The sequence below is a fragment of the Colobus angolensis genome, unplaced genomic scaffold (assembly GCF_000951035.1).
Source record: "Colobus angolensis palliatus isolate OR3802 unplaced genomic scaffold, Cang.pa_1.0 Scaffold107, whole genome shotgun sequence".
NCBI lineage: Eukaryota > Metazoa > Chordata > Mammalia > Primates > Cercopithecidae > Colobus > Colobus angolensis.
Genome location: NW_012111697.1, coordinates 3,967,238 through 3,982,096, shown reverse-complemented (window position 1 = coordinate 3,982,096; position 14,859 = coordinate 3,967,238). Strand labels below are relative to the sequence as shown.

The 14,859-nt window shown below is 53.2% G+C and overlaps 2 protein-coding genes and 1 long non-coding RNA gene across 4 annotated transcripts in view; 2 read left to right on the top strand and 1 right to left on the bottom strand.

The window, feature by feature from the left end:
* The window catches only part of CLIP3 (CAP-GLY domain containing linker protein 3), an 18,080-nt gene extending 8,385 nt beyond the window's left edge, over positions 1-9,695 (top strand). For both annotated transcript variants that reach the window (XM_011948598.1, XM_011948603.1), the window contains exons 7-14: positions 287-523; positions 4,826-4,961; positions 5,105-5,233; positions 6,414-6,557; positions 6,627-6,750; positions 6,920-6,984; positions 7,388-7,460; positions 8,144-9,695. In XM_011948598.1, the coding sequence (XP_011803988.1) occupies positions 287-523; positions 4,826-4,961; positions 5,105-5,233; positions 6,414-6,557; positions 6,627-6,750; positions 6,920-6,984; positions 7,388-7,460; positions 8,144-8,198 (963 nt within the window). In that variant the 3' untranslated portion in view covers positions 8,199-9,695. The remainder of the gene's footprint in view (positions 1-286; positions 524-4,825; positions 4,962-5,104; positions 5,234-6,413; positions 6,558-6,626; positions 6,751-6,919; positions 6,985-7,387; positions 7,461-8,143) is intronic.
* Positions 1-9,851, bottom strand: part of LOC105516409 — a 28,855-nt gene extending 19,004 nt beyond the window's left edge. The window contains exons 1-3 of the long non-coding RNA XR_001002482.1: positions 9,769-9,851; positions 7,407-7,555; positions 4,748-4,898 (exon numbers count right to left, since the gene is read on the bottom strand). This is a non-coding gene — a long non-coding RNA (uncharacterized LOC105516409). The remainder of the gene's footprint in view (positions 1-4,747; positions 4,899-7,406; positions 7,556-9,768) is intronic.
* A 266-nt stretch (positions 9,852-10,117) lies between these two features.
* ALKBH6 (alkB, alkylation repair homolog 6 (E. coli)) lies at positions 10,118-14,859 on the top strand. Its single transcript, XM_011948529.1, has 7 exons — positions 10,118-10,176; positions 10,904-10,982; positions 11,237-11,305; positions 12,856-12,916; positions 13,275-13,426; positions 13,674-13,752; positions 14,758-14,859. Exons 1-6 carry the CDS (start codon positions 10,118-10,120, stop codon positions 13,734-13,736), a joined length of 483 nt encoding a protein of 160 aa, XP_011803919.1. The 3' UTR covers positions 13,737-13,752; positions 14,758-14,859.

Sequence of the window (14,859 nt, the reverse complement as noted above, 5' to 3'; positions counted from 1 at the left end):
ATTTTTTGTATTTTTGGTAGAGACACGGTTTCACCATGTTGACCAGGCTGGTCTTGAACTCCTGACCTCAAGCGATCTGCCTGCCTCGGACTCACAATGTACTGGGATTACGGGCATGAGCCACTTTACCCGGCCTTGCCCTGCCCCTTCTTATTCCCAGGTTGACCCAGGGTATGACCTAGTCCTACCCCTGTATCACCCAGACTGGTGGTCTCTAGGGTCAGGGCCTCCATGGGGATGTGGCCTGTACCATTGAGTCCCTGCCCCCCTTCTCATTGGCCCCCAGAATCGAAAAGGACAGGTGCCAGCGGAGGTGGTCCCAGATCCTATGGACATGTCCCTGGACAAGGCAGAGGCAGCGCTGGTGGCCAAGGAGCTGCGGACGCTTCTGGAAGAGGCGGTGCCACTATCTTGCGCCCTCCCCAAGGTCACGTTACCCAACTATGACAACGTCCCAGGCAATCTCATGCTTAGCGCACTGGGCTTGCGCCTGGGAGACCGCGTGCTGCTGGATGGCCAGAAGGTCAGGGGTTGGGGTGTGTGTTGGCGTGGTGGGTGGGGGTGGGACTCAGCCCCTTAATCCCTTGGAGCTGTGTCCTTGGGCAGAGTGCAGTCCGTCCCCTTTGTCTGCTTGCCGTCCTAACTATCCACCCAGTATTTGATTTCGTCTCAGTTGTTCCGTGGGTGTCTCCCTTGAGCCTCACCCTGTGCTGAGCTCTCTATCCAGGGGGGGAAACAAGTAATCATCTGACAGTGACGGCCGAGAGCGGTCATGGCTGCCATGGGGAGGGGTAAGCAGAGATATCTGCGCAGCTCTGTGCACCTGTGGCTCCCCCTGGGTCTTGTGGTCCTCGATCAGGCCCCTCCGCTCTCAGAGGCAAGTCTGGCTAGGAAAGTCCAGGCCAGAGTGATTGGAGTGTGATGGGGAATGCATCCAAATTGCAGATGTGGAGGAGCAAGCCAGGGAAAAAAGGGAGAAAGGAGTCTCAGCTAGGGGGAGCAGGTATCACAGCCCAGAGGGCAGAGAGAATCTTCATTTATCCAGGGACTCCAACTTCATTTCCTGGTGTCCCTCAGGCTCCATACGGGACCCAGTCTGTCCTTAGGGAGGGAGGGCTGTGTCTGCCCCTGCCCTGCTCTCATGGAGCTCCACTTGTATTGAAGCGGAGACAGTCAAGAAAGTAAACCTCTGGTTGAGATAATTTCTGGGTTGGGCATGGTGGTTTACACCTGTAATCCTGGCATTTTGGGAGGCTGAGGTGGGAGGATCACTTGAGGCCAGGAGTTGTTAGAGACCAGCCTGGGCAACATAGCAAGATCCCGCCTCTACTGAAACAAACAAACAAACAAAAGTAATTTCTGGTAGCAACAAGGGCTGTGAACACCATTACATGTTTGGATTTAGTAAATTGTCCCTGGCTGAATGCTGGGGTGGTTTTAGCTGGGGTGTTCTGAGAAGGCTTCTCTAAGGAGGTGATGTCCAGACTAAGACAGGAAAGAGCTTTCTCTGCAAAGATAAGGAAGCAGAGGATACAGTAGGTATGGAGACACAGAGGCAGGAAGGGGCGGTGTGATGAGGGAGTTATGGGAAGCGGGGTGAGGTGGAGAGGTCAGCAAGGCTGGGTCACAGCAGACCTGTAGGCTACCGGAAGGAGTTTGAATTTTGTTTTTGTTTTTTTAGGATGGGTCTCGCTCTGTCACCCAGGCTGGAGTGCAGTGGTGCGATCTTGGCTCACAGCAACCTCTGCCTCCCAGATTCAAACTGTTCTCATGTCTTAGCCTCCCGAGTAGCTGGGATTACAAGTGTGTGCCAACAAGCCTGGCTAATTTTTTGTTTTTATTTTTAGTGGCAATGGGTTTCGCCATGTTGGCCAGGCTGGTCTCAAACTCCTGCCCTCAAGTGATCCACCCGCCTTGGCTCCCAAAGTGCTGGGATTACAGGCATAAGCCACTGCACACGGCCCCATCCAGAAAGCATTCTGATGTGCACGATCTAATCGTATCCATTGTACAATTCTGAAAGAAGTTTGGGTTGACTCTTCCCATTTTGTAAGCGAGACTATAAGAGCCTCCAACAGGTGAAAACCTTTATCTGAAGACATGGAATACCAATCACTGCCCCTTAGAGAAGCAGCATAGCACAGCGTCATGGGCTCAGGCCCAGAGACTTGCCCAGGTAAATCTCAGCTGTGCAACTTCCCAGCTGTGGGACCTGGAGCCAGTGATTCTGCCTCTCTGGGCATCAATGTCTTCATCTGTAAATGGAGATGATAATAGTACCCACCTTAGGGGGCTGGTTGAGGTTTAAATTAATTAAAATGCATAAGGTCATTAGAACAGAGTCCAGTGCATACTAAATGCTCTTTGTGTGTGCCAGGCACTGTTCTAGTCCCTCCACCAACCCTCTAAGATCAGCACTAATTAATTAGCCCATTATATAGACAAGAAACTGAGACATGGAGAGGTGAATGAGCCTCCCATAATGATGATAACCACACTTACTAAAGGCTTTTAGTGAACTTTACATATTAAGCAACTTTACATGTATTAAAAATGTTTCCGCCTAATGTGGTGACTCATGCCCATAGTCCCAGCACTTTGGGAGGCTGAGGCAGAAGGATCGCTTGGGCTCAGGAGTTCAAGACCAGCCTAGGCAACATAGTGAGACCACATCTCCACTAAAAATGAAAAAATTAACCAGGCATGGTGGCGCACACCTGTAGTCCTGGCTACTCAGGAGGCTGAAGTGAGAGGATCACTTGTGCCCAGGAGTTTGAGGCTGCACTGTGCTGAGATCATGCCACTGCACCCCCAGCCTGGGTGACAAAGCGAGACCTTGTCTCAAAAAAAAAAAAAGTTTCCATCAGACAATCACGCCATGAGGTATCTTACTATCTCTATTTTACAGATGAAACTGAGGTTCAAGAAGTCCCCTGACCAAAGTTACAGCATGATAATAGCTAACAGACTGGGCAGAGTGGCTTCACACCTGTAATCCCAGCACTTTGGGAGGCCAAGATGGGGAAGATTGCTTGAGGCCAGGAGCTTAATACCAACCTGGGGGGCAACATGGGGATACTCCATTTCTATTTTTTAAAAAAAGTTTTGTTGTTGTTGTTGTTGTTTTAATTAGCCAGGCTTTGGTGGCGTGCACCTGTAGTCCCAGCTACTTGGGAACTGAGGAGTGAAGATTGCTTGAACCCAGGAGTTCAAGGTTACACTGAGCTATGATTGCACCACTGTACTCCAGCCTGGGCCACAGAGTGAGACCCTGTCTCTAAAATAGAAAAAAACTATTTTTCAATAACGAATACTTGCTGATCCTTTACTTAATGCCAAGCCTGTTCTCAGGGTTTTAATTTCTCTATGACAGCCCTGTCCAACAGAGCTTTCTGTATTAGTGGAAATATTCTGTGTCTGTGCTGTTCAGTAAAGTAGCTACAAGCCACATGTGACAATTGAGCACTTGAAACATGACTAGTGTGACTGGGGAAATGCACTTTTAGTTTAAATTTATTGATTTTTATTTTTATTTATGTTTTTTCTTGAAACAGAGTCTTGCTCTGTTGCCCAGGCCGGAGTGCAATGGCGCTATCTGGTCTCACTGCAACACTCCGGGGTTCAAGCAATTCTCCTGCCTCAGCCTCCCGAGTAGCTGGGGTTACAGGCATGTGCCATCACGCCCAGTTAATTTTTGTGTTTTTAGTAGAGATGGGGGTTTCAGCATGTTGGCCAGGCTGGTGTTGAACTCCTGACCTCAGGTGATCCTCGCACCTCGGCCTCCCAAAGTGCTTTTGGGTGTGAGCCATCGCGCCCGGACTAAATTTATTTATTTTTAAATTAAAAAATTATCTGAGTCTTGTTCCTAAGGTATGTATTTATTTATTTTTGAGACAGGGTCTTGCTCTGTTGCCCAGGCTGAAGTGCAGTGGCACAATCATAGCTCACTGCACCCTTGAACTCCTGGGCTCAAGCGATCCTCCCACCTCAGCCTCCCAAGTAACTGGGACTACAGGCTTGAGCTACTGCACCTGGCTACTTTTTTTCTTTCTTTTACAGAGAATAGGGTCTTACTGCCTTTGTATTTTGAAACAGATTAAGATGAGAGGGTCTCGCTATTTTCACCCAGGCTGGTCTGAAACTCCTGGCCTTAAGTAATTCCCCAGCCTTGGCCTCCCAAAGTGTTGGAATTACAGGCATGAGCCACCGCAGCCAGCCTTAGTTTAAGTTTAAATTGTTGACCAGGCACAGTGGCTCATGCCTGTAATCCCAGCACTTTGGGAGACAGGCGGGTGGATCACCTGAGGTGAGGAGTTCCAGACCAGCCTGACCAATATGGTGAAACCCCGTCTCTACTAAAAATACAAAAATTAGCCAGGCGTGGTGGTGTGCACCTGTAGTCCCAGCTACTTGGGAGTCTGAGACGGGAGAATTGCTTGAACCCAGGAAGCGGAGTTTGCAGTGAGCCAAGATCATGCCACTGCACTCCAGCCTGGCAACAGAGCGAGACTCCATCTGAAATAATAATAATAATAATAATAAATAAATACATTTAAATTGTCCTATGTGGCTAGTCACTGTTCACTATATGAGACAGGGCAACTCTTTAACAATCCTATAAGGTGAGTATAATTTGTTCCCATTTCACAGTAAAGGAAGTTGAGGCACAGAGAGGTTAACTCATGTAGCCAGCAAATGGTGATGTGTGACCTGGGGTTTGGGCCCAGGGTGGCCTTATGCACCCCACCTTGCTGCCTGTGTGCGAGCACTCCACGTTGGCCTCCCAGCATTCCTTCCTCAGCCATTGCCTCCCTTCTCTCCCCAGACGGGCACACTGCGGTTCTGTGGGACCACGGAGTTTGCCAGCGGCCAGTGGGTGGGCGTGGAGCTGGACGAGCCTGAGGGCAAGAATGATGGCAGCGTTGGGGGCGTTCGGTACTTCATCTGTCCCCCCAAGCAGGGTTAGTCCCACCTGGGGCCCAAGAGGGGTGCGGCCGGGGGTCCGCTCAGCAGTCCTGATGCTGCTGACTGGGAAATAGGGGATGGGGGTGGGGGCTGAGGGTAGAGGCTTGGACAACACCAGGCTCGAACTCTGTACTCGTAGGTCTCTTTGCCTCCGTGTCCAAGATCTCCAAGGCAGTGGACGCACCCCCCTCCTCTGTCACCTCTACGCCCCGGACCCCCCGGATGGACTTCTCCCGTGTCACCGGCAAAGGCCGCAGGGAACACAAAGGTCAGAGAGGGGATCCCTGCGGTGGGAAGAGCCAGTTTGGGGATGTTGTGTGGGTAGCTCAGCTTCTGAGATTCAGTTTCTCCTCAGGCCCAAACTCCAGTTTTGGAAGACAAGCTCTGAGTTCCTGACTTCTGTGACTCAGTTTCCCCTTTGGCTCAGTACTGGTCCCCCCTAGTTCTTAGAAGACCTGTGGGTTCCCTGTCCTCTGTGACTTAGTTTCCTCTTAGGTCCAAAGGTCTCCCCCAGTTTTAGGAAAGAATCTGTGGAGATCCTGGTTTTGGTCATTTGATTTACTTTTTTTTTTTTTTGAGACAAGAGTCTTGCCCTGTTGCCCAGGCTGGAGTGTGGTGGCGCGATCTTGGCTCACTGCAACCTCTGCCTCCCGGGTTTAAGCGATTCTCGTGCCTCAGCCTCCCAAGTAGTTGGGATTACAGGCGCCCACCACATCCGGCTAATGTTTGTATTTTTTTTGTAGAGAGAGGGTTTTGCCATGGTGGCCAGGCTGGTCTCAAACTCCTGACCTCAAGTGATCCACCTGCCTCGGCCTCTCAAAGTGCTAGGATTACAGGCCTGTGCTACTGCACCCAGCCTGATTTACTCTCAGACCCAAATTCTCCCTTCTTTTTTTTTTTGAGATGGGGTCTCGCTCTGTCGCCCAGGCTGGAATGTGGTGGCACAATCTCGGCTCACTGCAAGCTCCGCCTCCCAGGTTCACGCCATTCTGCCTCAGCCTCCCGGGTAGCTGGGACTTCAGGCGCCTGCCACCGCGCCCAGCTAATTCTTTGTATTTTTAGTAGAGATGGGGTTTCACCGTGGTCTCGATCTCCTGACCTCGTGATCCGCCTGCCTTGGCCTCCCAAAGTGCTGGGATTACAGGCATGAGCCACTGCGCCTGGCCTCTCCCTTCATTTTAAAAGGACAGTTTCTGGGTTCCTGACTTCTGACTCACCTTTTCCTAATCCAACATATCCCCAGCTTTGAGAAAGGATTTTGGGGTTCTTCAGATTCTCTGACTTGGTTTCCTTTCAGGCCTAAAGCCCCTTCCTAATTCTCTGGCATCTGGGATTCAGTTTCACTTCAAACCAAGAACAGGGTTTCTACCTTGGGGTTTTCCAGGTGGCATGGGGTTCCCAAAGCTGGCATCACCCCCCTACCCACCTCCTACACCTTCTTCCCTTAGGCAAGAAGAAGACCCCATCATCCCCATCTCTGGGCAGCTTGCAGCAGCGTGATGGGGCCAAGGCTGAGGTTGGAGACCAGGTCCTTGTCGCGGGCCAGAAGCAGGGCATCGTGCGCTTCTATGGGAAGACAGACTTTGCCCCAGGTGAGGATGGGGACTCTGGGCCGGGGGCCAGGCAGGGCCTTGAGAAATCCTGACACCCTCGTGCTGTAGGTTACTGGTATGGCATTGAGCTGGACCAGCCCACAGGCAAGCATGACGGCTCTGTCTTCGGCGTCCGGTACTTCACTTGCCCCCCGAGGCATGGGGTCTTCGCACCAGCATCCCGTATTCAGAGGTGAGCCCAAACTTCTAGCCCCAACCCAGGGTACCACCTGGAGCCCTGATCCCCCGTCAGATGGCCTCCTCCTCCCAGACCAGCAGGACAGTGTGGACACCCCCCAGCCCCCAGTCAGACTCTGGCCTCTTGTGGCTCTGACCTCTCCCCCGTCACTGTGTCTCCTCAGGATTGGCGGATCTACTGATCCCCCTGGGGACAGTGTTGGAGCCAAAAAAGTGCATCAAGTGACAAGTGAGTTGGGAGATGATATGTGGGGAGTGTAAGTTTGGGGGTGGGAGGAAGGGTCCTAGGTTCTCAGATATATACTGGTGACAGTCTCTGGTATTTAATGGGGGACACAGGGTCCAGGAAAATGATGAGACAAGGTCCTCAAAAAGATAGGTGCTGAAGGGTATGAGGAAGTTAGCAATAAGGCTCTTTGGGGACATGAGGTTGAGCAGATACTGGGGAAAGGGATAGTCACTGGGGCACGTGGTGGGAATTATGGACAAGGGGCCCAGATGGGTATTGGGAATGTGGGATCCAGGTAGGGGCTGGAGACATGGGGAGGTATTAATGAGAAGGGGTCTGAATGAGTATTGAGGACACAGGTGGTCTGTCATCCCCTCACTTGACATCCTGACCTCCTCTTCAGTGACGCAGCCCAAACGCACCTTCACCACAGTCCGGACCCCAAAGGACATTGCATCAGAGAACTCCATTTCCAGGTGTGTGGCCAACCCCTGTCCCCTCTCCTATGCGACATTCAGGGAGAGGGATCCACAAGGCAGTTGGACCCAGAGATCTGGAGCTCTGGTCAGGGCTGGAAAGAGAGGTTAGGAAAACTTGTAACTTGTTAGCATACCCAGAAACAGTCTTTAAGGTGTAGGGCCCCGCACTGAATTCTAGTGACTTCCACTTTCGGGTCGGCGGTAAAGGAAGCAGAACACCCTTCACTCCACATAAGCCTCAGAATAACAGCTACAGACCAGGCGGGGTGGCTCACGCCTGTAATCCCAGCACTTTGGGAGGCCGAGGCAGCTGGATCACCTGAGGTCAGGAGTTCCAGACCAGCCTGGTCAACATAGTAAAACCCCGTCTGTACCAAAAACACAAAAATTAGCCAAACATACACCTGTAGTCCAAGCTACTCGGGAGGCTGAGGCAGGAGAATTGCTTGAACCTGGGAGGCAGAGGTTGCAGTGAGCTGAGATCATGCCACAGCACTCCAGCCTGGGTGACATGGAGACTCCGTCTCAGAAAACAGACAAACAAACAAACCACAGCCAGAGAGGTAGAGGCAAAATCCAGAAAGGCCTGATAGCAAACACTGGGGGAAAGGCTGGGGGTGATGGGTGCAGATGTCCCCGCTGCCTGCCTAAGGGTGTGACCCTGTCATTCTCCTTTCCAGGTTGCTGTTCTGCTGCTGGTTCCCCTGGATGCTGAGGGCAGAGATGCAGTCTTAGAGGCCCTGGACACCTGACAAAGAGACAGAGTCCCCACTAGCATCTCCTGACACCCGAAGAGCCCTGAGTCACCCTGAGATAGAGATTCCCAGTAACACATCCAGAGTAGAGACCCCTGTTAGCCAGCCCTCGATCATTGAGGCCCCATTATTAACAGATAGCCCCATAATAACCCCCAAATACAGACCCCATTTCACCCAGAAAGAGATTCCCTGAGTAGCACCTTCAGGCTAGTCCCTATCCCCAACCCCACAGAGCAGATTCCCAGATTAACAGATTTCCACATCACCCCAAATGATGGTGACCCTCTCCACATAATGCATTACAACAGAACATTCTTGAATCACCCAACCCTGGATCAGAAACTTCCCCATTAACAAACACCCCCCACTAAGTCCTCTTGAAATAAACATAGGTCACACCCCCAAAGCAAAGGAGTAATGGACGTTCATGTCATTGTTCCCCATTTAACATCAGTCCCCTCAAGATGTCGTGACCCCATGGTCACCCTGAAGCCCTTACACTCCAGCCCCTCAATCAGAGACTTCCTTCATTAACAAAGACCCTTGTTCTTACCCCTCAAGAGAAACCCACCATAACCAGCCCACTGTCACCCCTAATTTACAGACACCAAAACAGTCCTGGAAGTGCTAATTACAGGACCCCCAAGTCTTCCTATCCTCTGCACCCTCAAGAAACCCCCAGTGCCTTGTATGAAGCCCACCCCACATGGCCCACAGCTCCTGTGCTGGCCAGGCTCCCAGAAAATTATCTATTTTTTAAGTAACGACTTCCCCCTTTGGGGAACCCCAAAATTTGGAGGCCCCATTCTAGGACTCTGGGGATCCCAAACCCTAGAGTACACACATCCCAAACTCCCCTATGCCCTCAAGTCCTACAGCCCCTAGAAGACCCCAATGCCCTAATTTCTAGGACCCCTGAATCATGGAATCCCCAAATCCCCAGGGAATCCCAAATTTGAAAATCCAATCCCAAGCCACCAGGAAACCCAATCATGAGGTCGCTGTGCCTGGTATGGAGGAGACTGCAGTCAGGACATGCATTCCAGGCTCCCAGGCACCTCAAGCCCTATTGACAGGCACCAGGAAACCCCACACAGGAATTCCCATCCCTGGAAACTGGAGAATTTCAATGCCCCGAGTCCACGGATTTCAAGACACCAAATTCCAAGATCCCCAGCCCTAAGGGAACCCCAAATCCTAAAGCCTCCATCTCTAGTAAATGGAAGGCCCCAAGGCCCTGAGGGGATCCCAAATCCTGGAACCCCGATTTCAACCTACGTTCTAGTCACTGGCCTCAAAAGACCCCACAGCACCTGGGCCCGACCAACAGCCCGAGGGAGAACCTGAAGGCCCAGGGAGTCCAGGGCGGACCTGGGGCCCCAACCACCAAGGACAGCTCACGACTGCCCCTTCACTGCATGTCCCCAAACTCAGCATGACTCCTGTCCTCTTCAATAAAGACGTTTCTATGGCCTCTCTGTGTCGGGTCATTGGGGGTTTCCCTTGCTGAGAGAAGACGGGAAAGGAAGTGCTTCCTTCAGTCTCGCCTCCCTGAGGCGTGGGCACCGGCTGGCGCTGGCCGCGGGAAGTCCTAGCAGCCTCTCGTATCTTCCCGCGGCTGTCAGGGCTGCAGCCCCCGTTCCGCCCATCCGGGTCCACTCGGCCGATGGCCCGGTTCGGTTCTTAAGTTCTGATTGGCCAGTGCCAGATGACGATGCCCCGCCCACGCCCTCCTGCCAATGGCTCAGAGACCAGGAGGCGCGGCCTATCCCTGGGAGAGGATGAAGTGGGAGGGCGAATACTGAGTGAGAGCGCCGATTGGGTGGAAGGCGGGCCCTTGAGGCCTCTGGGAGCTCCCATTGGCCTGCGAGCTCAGCGTCTGTAATGTGGCCGGAAATGGATGGGAGGGGGATGGGGATGTTGAATTTGGAAATTGGAGGGGACGCTGGTGGACGGTCAGTTTTGGGGAGTGCTGGGGGTAGAGATGGGTGTCAAGAGGTCTGAAAGTGGGGATCCGGGGGAGCCCAGAATAGGAATCCGAGGAGGCTCAGAGCTTGGAGTCCTAAAAGGCTCGGAGTCGGGGGTCTGAAGGATTCAGGGAGGGAAGAAGATTTGGGAGTCAGCCTCAGAGCTAAAGATCCCAGGGTGCTGGAGTGAAGGGGCACTCAGGAAGGGAAATCCGAGGGGCGTCCAAATGGGAGGATCCGAGGAGGCTCAGATTGGGGTCACAGGGGTGCACAGAATGGGATTCGGTGGGGGGCGGGGGTCGCTGAGTGTTGATAGCCGGGCTCAAAGTTGCAGGTCTGAAGCGAGGTCTCAAGGTGTTTAAAGAGGTTCTGGGGTGCAGCCCTGGGGGCTATATGTAGAGCTTTTGAGAAAGGCTCCCTGTGTGTGGGGCCAGACAACGTTCTCTGTGGGAGGATTGAGAGGGCGTATGTATAGTTTGATGGGCCCTTAGTAAACAGAGTCATGGGGGATTATTCTTGGGGTTCATTGTTTCCGGGCATGGAGCCTAGGGGCTCTCTGTGTGGCTTGTAAGATGCTGAAGACTCAGCTTTTAGAGACCAAGTGAGTTTCAGAAGAGGGCTGAGGTGAGGCCTGGTCTGTGATAGACTGGAAGGCTGCGTTGTGATGTTAAGTTGGGAGGCCTAGTGACTTCAGCGTGTCCTCCCCTCCCTACAGGATTAGGTGCAAGGAGTTGGTGTTGATGGAGGAGCAGGACGCCCGAGTCCCAGCCCTGGAACCATTCAGAGTGGAGCAGGTTGTCCGAACTCAGGGTGCAGAGGGTGAAGGAGGCAGGCTGACTCCTGAGTTCTTGGGTTGGGACTGCCCCCTTCCTCTAAATTCATTCTTACTGTCAGAGTCCATTCTGGAATGGCACTGGTCCCTTGACTTCAGACCCTACCTGTCTGAGGACATCCTGAGCCTGTCTCCAGGCATAGGGGTTGCTCTGTGATGATATGTCCTCTGTGTGGGTTGAAAGGCCACATCTTCAAGGAGGTCTCTCTATCCTAGGCACCACCTGTCATCTACTATGTCCCAGACTTCATCTCCAAAGAAGAGGAGGAGTATTTGCTTCGACAGGTGACCTCAGTGCCCTTCTGGTCTGTTTTCCCACTCTTCCCATATTCCTCCCCAATGCCCATCCTCTGTATGAGAGCCCACAAGGCTGCAGTGAAGACCCTGACAAAAGGAACAAGGAAGTTACAGAGCTCAGACTGCCTCTACTGAGATAGCCCAATCCTGCTAGCTTAGAGAATAGGGGGTTATAAACATAGGCTGAGATAGCCCAGTTCAGATCATTGAGATTGGGGAGTAAAGAATTTAGTGTTCAGATTTCTGTGTGGAGATAGCCCAGTAAACTCTTTCCCGTGCTAACATAGCTCAGCATAGACCCAGAGCCTTTGGAATAAGGTTACCAAACACAGACCATCTATGCTGAGATGGCCCAGTCTGCATTCTGTTCTTAGAGTTTGGGGAAAGAAGAATTTACAAAGCTCAGAGTCCCTGCCCTTTGCAGCCCCAGAGCCTAAGTTACAAAGCACGGATCTTCCCTGTGTTGGAGTAACCTACTGATCTTGAGTCCAGGAAAAAATTAGCTACAGAACACAGACTTTTTTGCTGAGATAGCCCATTCCTGACCTTTGCATTCTTGGCATTGAAAAATCTACATATTATAGAATTCCTGGGCCGAAATAGCCCAGTACAGCTCCATAACCATGAAGGGAATGGTTAGATTATCAAGTAGAGCATAGACTTGTTGGACTGAGATAGCCCATTCTAGACCATTAGGATCTTGGCAGTGGAAGATTTTCAAAGTACTTTCTTTGCTAGCCCAGCTTTGCATATTCCCTTTCCCAGGCAATAGGAACAAGGACGCTGCAGAACTCAAACTGTCCTCAGAGAGCCCAGGAATCAGGAATTTTTGTTTGTTTGTTTTTTGAGACAATCTTGCTCTGTCGCCCAGGCTGGACTGCAGTGGTGTGATCTCAGTTCACTGTAGCCTCCGCCTCCTGGGTTCAGCCAATTCTTGTGTCTCAGTCTCCTTAGTAGCTTGGATTGCAGGCATGTGCCACCACACTGCCTCCCAGGTTCAAGCAATTCTGCCTCATCCTCCCAAGTAGCTGGGATTACAGGTGCATGCCACCATACCCAGCTAAATTTTGTATTTTTAGTAGAGACGGGGTTTCCCCATGTTGGCCAGGCTGGTCTCGAACTCCTGACCTCAAGTGATGTGCTCGTCTCGGCCTCCCAAAGTGCTGGGATTACAGGTGTGAGCCACCGGGTTTGGCACGGAATCAGGAAATTAGAATGCAGACGATTGGCTGGACTGAAAAAGCCCTGTCCAGCCCCAGCACTCTAAGTAGATTGTGAGACCCACAACTCTCAGACCATGGTTGTGCAGCCCTGATTGCTAAATCCTGGTAGACATGGATGGGCTTTGAGGCCAAAGGCATTCCCAGGAAAGAAGGCAAATCACAAAATCCTAGGAACCCACCACCCCAGGGAATGGTCCCACAGACACTGAGATGACCCATTTCCACCCCGGAGGCAAAGGCCCCTATGTTGACCTAGGTGGGAGAATCATAGAGGTGTGATCCTGAGAAAGGAGTGACCCCCTTCCCACCTCCTAGGTTTTTAATGCCCCAAAGCCAAAGTGGACCCAGCTCTCTGGGAGAAAGTTACAGAACTGGGGTAAGTATCCCTGACTTGGGGCATGAGTGATTCTGGGATGTAGGCTGGGGCAGGGGACTCAGATCCAATAGACTTAAGACATCAGAGGGTCCCTGACAGCTCAAGGAGCCCCAAGAGCCAGGAGGATTTTAAAGGGGTCAGTGGAGGTCCTAAGGGATTAGTGATTTCCTGATGAGTTGGGAGTATCTGAAAGGGGCCTGTGGTCTGGAGAAGTGAGTAAACCTCTGAAGGACCCAGTGGCTATCTCCAAAGGGTCAGGGGTCCCTGAGGGGATCAGGGTGCTTCCAGCCATTGTGGAATCCCTAATGGGGGATCTGTTGCTATGGGGGAGCCCTCAGGACCCCATTGTCTTCCCCAGGTGGGCTTCCCCATCCCCGGGGGATGGTTCCTGAGCGGCTGCCCCCATGGCTCCAGCGCTACGTGGACAAAGTGTCTGACCTTAGCCTCTTTGGAGGCCTCCCAGCTAACCATGTCCTTGTGAACCAGTATCTGCCTGGGGAGGGCATCATGGTAACCACACACCCTTGGCCCGTGTCCCCCAACTCAGACTTCTGAGCCATGCTGGGGCAGAGGACCCTGTACCCACCCTCACTCATTAGGCAGCCACATCTCCCAACCAGGCATTCACCTCCCTGTCCCTGGCTTGGGAGCCCCGCTTTGACCCAGAGGGTGGGGGTTGTGGACTCCTGCCCTGCCCAGCCCTGGTGCCCACTCCCCAGCCCCACGAGGATGGACCACTGTACTACCCGACTGTCAGCACCATCAGCCTGGGCTCCCACACTGTGCTGGACTTCTACGAGCCACGGCGGCCGGAGGATGATGACCCTACAGAACAGGTGGGCCCCCAGACACTGCCCCAATTGCTTGTAGGCACTTCAACCTCACACATCCTCCAAGATGACCTGGTCCCACGTGCCTTTGGGGTACTCCTGGCACTCTCCCAGATACCTTCCCTTGTCCCCTCATGGGGTGTACCCACTTCCTCCCAGACACCCAGCCCATCTGCTTACAGGGTGCCCCACATGCCATGATTTCCAGAGGCTCCCCGATGCCCCAACCTGTTGAGTGGATGCCCCTGACTCCCTAGCAGACACTGATATCCTCAGATACCCCACCGCCATTAACTCAGGGGGGCCTCACCTCCTCCCAGATGCCCTATCTGCCCCTGCTTAGGGTGCCCCAGATGTCCTGCTACTCTAGGAATGTGATTTGGGGTGCAGGACGCCCCCAGATTCTCCTTGGCCCCTGACACATGATTTCTCCGAGTGATGCATTTCTAGCACCCCCGTGTTCACAGAAACACCCCTGAACACCCTGACCCATTCCTCCTTGGGGCTTGCCCTCGAGCCCTGCATGCTCCTGGATGCTCTGATGCTCCCTCAGCTGTGCGGTTGTCCTCTCATGTCCTGATATCCTTGGGGACCCCCACTGCCCCTAACCTCTGCCTCACTCTGTCCTCACCTGGTCCTGGCTTCAGCCATGCTCTCTCAGCCCAGCTCTGCCTGCATGTCCTGGGGACTGCTGATTCCTGGGTCCCAGCCCCAGCCCCAGCCCCTTGGAGATCCCAGCTGCAGCTCCCACCGTCCGCTGACCCTTTGACGCCCCCATCTGCCGCCTAGATCCTGCCCCCTCCCGAGGGACTGGAGAGCCCTCGCCCTCCCTTCCTAGCAGCCCCAGCCCAGGCCCCAGCAATTTTCACTCCTGAACCACCAAAGCCTCCATCATTGTGAGCGCACTTGCTCTTCAGCCTTTGCTGGGGACTCGCTGACCCCCGGAGCCTGCCGACCTCTCGCCCACCCCCCGACTTCTTGAGCCCCGCTGACCCTCAACCCACCCTGCAGCCTCGGCCTCCGCCCCAGCCCACCACCTCGCTACTGCTGGAACCGCGCAGCCTGCTGGTGCTCCGCGGCGCCGCCTACACACGCCTCCTCCACGGCATCGCC